The sequence below is a fragment of the Acanthisitta chloris genome, unplaced genomic scaffold, assembly GCF_000695815.1.
Source record: "Acanthisitta chloris isolate BGI_N310 unplaced genomic scaffold, ASM69581v1 scaffold44740, whole genome shotgun sequence".
In the NCBI taxonomy this organism is placed as follows: Eukaryota; Metazoa; Chordata; class Aves; order Passeriformes; family Acanthisittidae; genus Acanthisitta; species Acanthisitta chloris.
In genome coordinates this window covers 14261-21214 of record NW_008653062.1, presented here as the reverse complement: position 1 = coordinate 21214, position 6954 = coordinate 14261, and the positions used below count along the sequence as shown (strand labels likewise).

At 38.3% G+C, this 6954-nt stretch overlaps 1 protein-coding gene across 1 annotated transcript in view; it reads left to right on the top strand.

Annotated features, from left to right (window-relative positions):
- Nucleotides 1-125: 125 nt before the first annotated feature.
- The window catches only part of LOC103806543 (serine/threonine-protein kinase DCLK1-like), a gene marked incomplete at both ends in the record, with an annotated part of 16755 nt that continues 9926 nt past the window's right edge, over nt 126-6954 (top strand). Inside the window, 4 exons of the mRNA XM_009079252.1 lie at nt 126-259; nt 935-1012; nt 1650-1746; nt 3946-4026. Coding sequence (XP_009077500.1) covers nt 126-259; nt 935-1012; nt 1650-1746; nt 3946-4026 — 390 coding nt within the window. The remainder of the gene's footprint in view (nt 260-934; nt 1013-1649; nt 1747-3945; nt 4027-6954) is intronic.

Genomic DNA, 6954 nt, shown 5'->3' with positions numbered 1-6954 from the left:
ATATATTGTAGGTAAGGAAGAGAAAAATACTGTAAGTAAGAAGGAATATTTCAGGCAGTTAGTAAATGATACAGTAGCTACCTTGATGGTATTTGAGTAAACTTTGATTTTTCCTCCTGATTTAGGTTTATGAACACCAAGATGGAAGCAAGTCCCTGAAGTTAGGAGACTTTGGCCTAGCAACAATTGTGGACGGACCTCTATATACTGTTTGTGGGACCCCAACATATGTAGCTCCAGAAATCATCGCTGAAACTGGGTAAATCACTTCTAGTGATGATTCATTGATGTGTACACTTTGGAACATGTTCTCACCATTGTGCCAGACAGTTCTTGCAATTAAGACTTTACGCTGCCTTTGCTTGGCTATAACGCAGAATCATGGCTCATAGAAAAATTTAGTTGAAGGGACCTCTGGAGGCTATCTTATCCAAGCCAGCTCAGAGCAGGGCCAACTTTGGACTTATATTGGTCAACCTCTGCCAGTTGGCCTCAAACTTCTTAGCTTAACACTGAATTACTAACTAGCCATTTGCAGATACAATGGAAGTAATTCTAAAGCTGTCCTTAGAGACTACTAATTACCATTCACTTAATTTTATTTCATTATCACACACTGTCCTCTTCTGCTTTGTTCCATGGAGTAAATGCCTGCTGGCTTGAGCAGCCTTCATGTTGATAGGCATCACTGTCTAACTCAAGAAAACAGCCCAGTGTTTCCTGTGCATTCACACATTCTGATCTAATGTAGTTTTGAGATGTAAATGTAAAAAATATTTGAAAGCAAAATTAGTAATGGTAGGTAGAACATAGAGAAAATTTAGATGAGAATATATAAGAAATTATTAATAATTCGGAACATGTTTCCTCTGTTCTTGTAGTGTAGTTCATAGGAGTCAGATGTTTCTAACCATGTCTCCTCTCACACTTCTAGATATGGCTTGAAGGTGGACATCTGGGCAGCGGGTGTGATTACGTACATCCTGCTCTGTGGTTTTCCTCCATTCCGTGGGTATGGACTGATCTATTCAACCATCCTTGTTCTGTGAATTGGTGCCTGTGCTGCTTTTGCATGAAGCACAGTGATTCCCACTGGTAAAAGTTCTCTGCTCATAGGGTTTGATTTTTTTCTTGTGCTCTACATTGTTTTTTACACAAACCCCATAAATGTCTTTGATTTTACTGTAAAATCTCTGTCTCATGTTTGTTTATTTTAGTTTTAACTTCATTGCATTGCAAAATAAAAGCCTCCATTACAGGTTCTGGGTGCCTTTGCCTGATGTTTAAAATACACAGTGAAATAAGCATCTTCCTTCATGGACCAAATGCAACATATTTTGTGGTTGGTAAAAGGTAATTAAAATGTAAGCCACTTAATAAGATCTTTTATCCCCCTCAAAGCAATTGCAATGTTGTGGACAATCCTAAAGACAAGCAGGTTACTTCAGAAAGAGGATACCAAATGCACTGTGTTTTATAATCTCACTATTCACACCCATGTCTGCATGCCTGGGGAAAATCAGCAGCTTCCAAAAGCATACTAAGGGATTGAAAATTAAAAGCAATTTCAAGATGTCTGTTGACACCACTTCTGGAAATAATTTTTCTTTGGGTTTTGTTGTTGGTTTTCTTTGGTTTCTACTTTACAGAAGTGGAGATGACCAAGAAGTGCTTTTTGATCAGATTTTGATGGGACAGGTGGATTTTCCTTCTCCATATTGGGACAACATTTCTGACTCTGCAAAGGTGGGGGTTTATAGCTGATGATACTTTCTTCTCCAATATTATTCCAGTGCCAGTATCTAATATATGCTGTTCTTTCACAGTGCTGTATTTGACATGTCTCATATGTCTCCAGCTACACCTATAAATTCCTCTGGGTCACCAAGTATGTTGTCACTTGATCACTGTCAGATTCCAGGTGGTTCTGAAATGGACCCCATTCTGACATGGACATCATATTTCTATATGATGCCTCACACAATAGAAGCACCAGCAGTGCTTACTGATTAAGAAAAATTTTAAGTAACTTTGCTTGACCTACACTTCTTAGCTTGAAATCTCCCTGGGACTGTGCTTTATATGTACTTATGATGGGGTCCAGGTACCAACCTGGAACCTTTGAATATTATATAATAATATTATGGGGAGGCTGATTTCCCTTATTAATCCCATTAGATGTTATGTTTGGTGTTTCTTTCTGTCAAAGAACCAGCCCTCCCATTGCCTTATTGTTGTAGTGTGGTATGAAATACAGGCTTGTTCTGGCCACAGTTCTTGGGCTGTAACCTTCGGTGTGCTAAGGCAGGTATAATTCTTTACAGATACAGATCCTAATGGAGTTCATTATACTTGCAGAGCAGATCAAGTTGAGCACCAGTTAAACTCAGATTTTCTAGGGATCTGGCATTCACTGTAGCATGTGTATAAATATATATGGACAGAGATACACATCTATTTACATATGTGTACATAAAAAAAATCCTGTGTTCATCCTGCAGATAGATAAGTGCTTAATTTCTGCCAGTTTACTTCTGTAGTCTGTAAGGCAAATCCTGGAAAAACTGTCTTTCTGTTTCCTTCAGTGTGACAGTATTCAGTTAATCGCACACACACAGAGAGAAGTGAAATTTGGAGGTGGATGCAGGTAATGAGTAGCTGTGAATCTCCATTCTTTGGAGACTTACATCCTGCTTTTACAGATACGTGGAAGATGATCAGGACTAGCTGTTAAGTGATGAGGTTAACAAATGAGATACCGTCATAGACTTGGAAGTCCTCTAAACCACATTATTGTGTTGTAGTAGGTTTTATTTTATAGCATCATTAATGAGAACTCTGCAAGCCCTTTGCCAGTGATGTTCTGCTGTGAAACTCCTTCTTCCAAATAGTTCAGTCTAAAATTCCTGTTTTGAAGCATTTACCTATCCATTTAAATTATCCTTGTTATTAAGAATTACTAGCTTTGGTCTTTGGCGATACCCCTTTATTTGCTGTCATATTGTCATCCTGTTTTCTGTGCACTCCACTCAGTGGTGGAATTAGATATATGTCTATTTACATATGAAAGTTGAAAACTAGGTAATTGCAGAGGAAATCAGAGGATGAGAAATAATATTTGTGAGCGTTGGTGTTTTTTTAATATCTTCTATGTCATTTATACAAGAGCTTAAAGTAAATTTCTATATTTGCTAGCTTTTTTTGTCCTACAAAAGAATTGGCCTTTTCTTAATTGGAAGCTAACCTAATTTCATGTAACCATCTGTTTTGAACATTATGTATTAAGTGCTTTTCTCTTAAACAGTGGCTACAGAACTGTAACTCAGAACTGTCTTCTAGGTTTTCAAGGTACTGTTAGATACCTGGGCAAAAGAACTCTAGCCCATAAGTTGGCAGGGCTGATCAGGAGGGCTTTAAACGAGGTTTGAATGGGTAAGGGCTTGAAACCAGGCTTTCTAGAGATGGTGGGGGTTGGTCTCTTCTCCCAGGCAACCAGCAGTAGGACAAGAGGGCACAGACTCAAGCTCTGCCATGGGAGGTTTAGGTTGGATATTAGGAAGAGATTTTTTACAGAGAGTGATCAGGCATTGGAATAGGCTGCCCAGGGAGGTGGTGGATTCACCATCCCTGGAGGTTTTCAAGATGAGACTGGATGTGGCATTTAGTGCCATGGTCTAGTAACGACTGTAGGGCTTGACTTGATGGTCTTTGAGGTCACTTCCAACCTGGTTGATTCTATGATTCTATGATTTAAACGTTCAGCTGGAAGTTCAGCAGTTTATAGATCTTCTATTTTTTTAATAATCTGAATATAATTCTGCAGTTGGTAGTTCACTCTCTCTTTGAGCACTTTTACAAAATTAGTTAAAGAGCTCTTTAGTGAACTAAATGTTGATTTGTTCTTGAAAGTGTTCTTTAAATTTGACCCAATATTCCATTTCTCAGGAACTTATCACAATGATGCTTCAAGTAGATGTAGATCTGCGATTCTCAGCCTTGCAAGTTCTTGAGCATCCATGGGTTAATGTAAGTATTTTCAGACTTGTAGATGCTTCTTACAATTTGGCACCTTTGAGCTCTTTTCTGTCAAGTCCTTCCTGTGCCCTTTGAAAGCCAGCACATTCTGAAAATGACACAGATTTAACAGGAAATAAGCTGGGTTACAGGCTGATTTAGTGTATCACTGTTTTATGCATGCTCAGCTACATATTCTCTGAAATACTTTGAGCCAGGTTTTCAACAAATCTCAGTCATGTTTGATAAATATATACCTCTAATAATCAGCTTGGAGTTTCAGTGACACATTTTGCTCTCCTAAAATCAGATGGGCTCAAAAATCTCACAGTCCTGATGAAGAGTGACTGAAATAGAGTCCATACTGTTTAGCCTACTTGCTCCAGAATAAAACAAGGAAATCTTTAGAATAATATTTATCTTCTGATATTTAATATTTGTTAATTATTTAATACTATTTAACATGTCTTAAAATATTTGGATGACAAGAAATAAAAAGTGGGGTCAATTGATATGTGAATGCAGAAGGGATGATTGGGATGAGCAGAGAAAAAAAAGGAGGAATAAATAATGTTTCATTTTGTTTGTTGAAAATTTATGTGTACACTCCTTCCTGAAATACTATTTGGTCCCTCAGCTGCTGTATCTAAAATCCCTTTCTCACTAAAACATTGTTCTAAAAATTCAAATATACTGTCATCTCAGATGTTAATCTTTTTCAATGAAAGTATCCTCCATATAGCTCAGACTAATGGTGATCAGTTAAGTATTTACCAAGTGTATGCTTTAGCCTTGGAGGCTCCTTTATTGCCCAAACAATTTTTTTTAAGATTGTAAATGCTATTATCATGCAGAGCACTTCTGTGGTGTATACAGAGTGCAAGGATCCAGGGCAATGTCTGATGAAAATCTTTTCATTTTTAAGATTACATTCCAGCAGCTGAAATAGTAATTTTCCTTGGTGCCAGATGTTGTCCTCAGACATAGTGTTCTGTCACAGTTTATAATGCCTTTTGATGATTGAGGTGTCTCTCTGTCTCCACGGGAGGAGGACAGGTGGAGATTTCTGGAGTGCTGCAGAGGAAGAGATGGAAGTGACTGATCAGAAGCCATAGAGAGGCCAAGTCACCCGCAGTGTCAGCCTGCACACTGCTTCTGAGGTTACTGAAATGTCACTTGTTTACACCACATAAGGATGTGGTCACCAATCTTTCTCTTTTTCTGAAAAAATATATTTGAAATGTTCATGCTACCCCCAGACACTTTTTAATTCAGTTACACCATGATATGGTTCAGGAAGCCATTTTAATGTGATGTATTAAAAAGAAGAGGTGCAGCTCTTTGTCAGTAACCTGATGGTGATGGTGTGCAAGTGACGTGAGGGTCTGCTCCCTGCCCTCACTAGTACCTGCTGATGGGGATGGCCAGGGATAGGGGCTGGGGGCTAAAGCCTTTTAACACTCCAGAGCTCTGCTAACAAAACTTGAGCTCTGGTTACTAAAACACCTTAGCAAATTCTTGGGTTTCTGTGCAGTAAGTTAACATGTGGAACCCTTTGCCAGAAAGTGCTGTCTGTGGAGAAAAAGTATAAATGGATTCAGAAGGGAATTTAATACATTTTTAGAGGATGAACCCATTGGTGCCTATTAAATATAGTGGTCTGGATACAACTTTTGGCTCACAAAGTTCTTAAATACTTGGTTGGCAGGAACTAGAGGATATACCAGGAAAAGTTCAAGATCTATTTGTCTTTGTTAAATGTACTACTTAAACAGTGACTATAATGCACTGTTAGAAGCTACGTGCAGTGTTCAATTCACCTTTATTCTAGCTCTGCTGCACTTCTCATAGTTTTATGCTGGCAATAATTCTCTGCAATCAAATCCTGTATCTGTTCTGTTTATAAATGAAACAAATATTCCATGACAATTCTGTAATTCCTTTTTTTCTGTCCAATTGCTGCTTTTAGCAACTGAGACAAATCAGTATTTTGTCTTCAGCAATTCACTAATGCTAGTTTGTAACACAGATCAAAGCTGCTTTTGAATTCTGTTATGTGTCCTCCAGATATTTTTTCTGGAAGGAGAAAGACCAGCACTGGGACCAGTTCAGGAAAGTGCTTTAACACATTCCATATATTGCTCCTGTTTCAAGGCATGGCACATGAAAACGCTTAATATTAGGCATAAAATTAACTAGATGGCATTACAATCCTGGTTCACATGTAAGAACTTGGCTGAGTTGAAATAGGTGAATAAATGCTTTCATGAGAAAGGGCACTTCCCTGAAGTGTGTCTGGGCAGTAGCAGTAGATAGCCTGGCAGGGACAACCTCTGCTATATCTTAATGGAGGCAGAATGGTACACTGGTGTCAGGTCCAACTCTGTATTCCCATGCCATCACCTGCTTGATCAGATGCAGGTCTGTCACACAGCCTCCCTGTACCTCATTTTCCCAGCTTCAGGACAGGGAATTAACATATTCATCCCTGTTTACAAAAGGCTCTGTGATCTATGTGTTGTAATTACTTGAGCAATTTTCTGTATACTTCTGCACATGGAATTTTCACCTAACACTCCATTTTCCCAGATAACCTGCTTAAATACTTTTACATGGCATCAAAGACTGGACTTCACTTTCACTTCCTGGTCTGGTTTCAGCTGGGATAGAGTTCACCACAACACTTTCCTTATTTCAGTTTCGTATGTATTCATAGAGTGTTAAATCTGCAGCTAAAGTGCTAGATAATAGAACAGCTGGCTTGAAAAGCAGGCATGTGTTTTCTTTGACAGTTTTAAGAAACATTTTCTCTCTTTGATCAAACCTTTGATAGAAGTGTTGTAACTGCTTACACGGTATAAAACCATTTTGTAGATTGTAAATAACCATTCTACTTTATAGCTGCTTACTATGTGATTACTTGGTAAATTGCTGGGATTC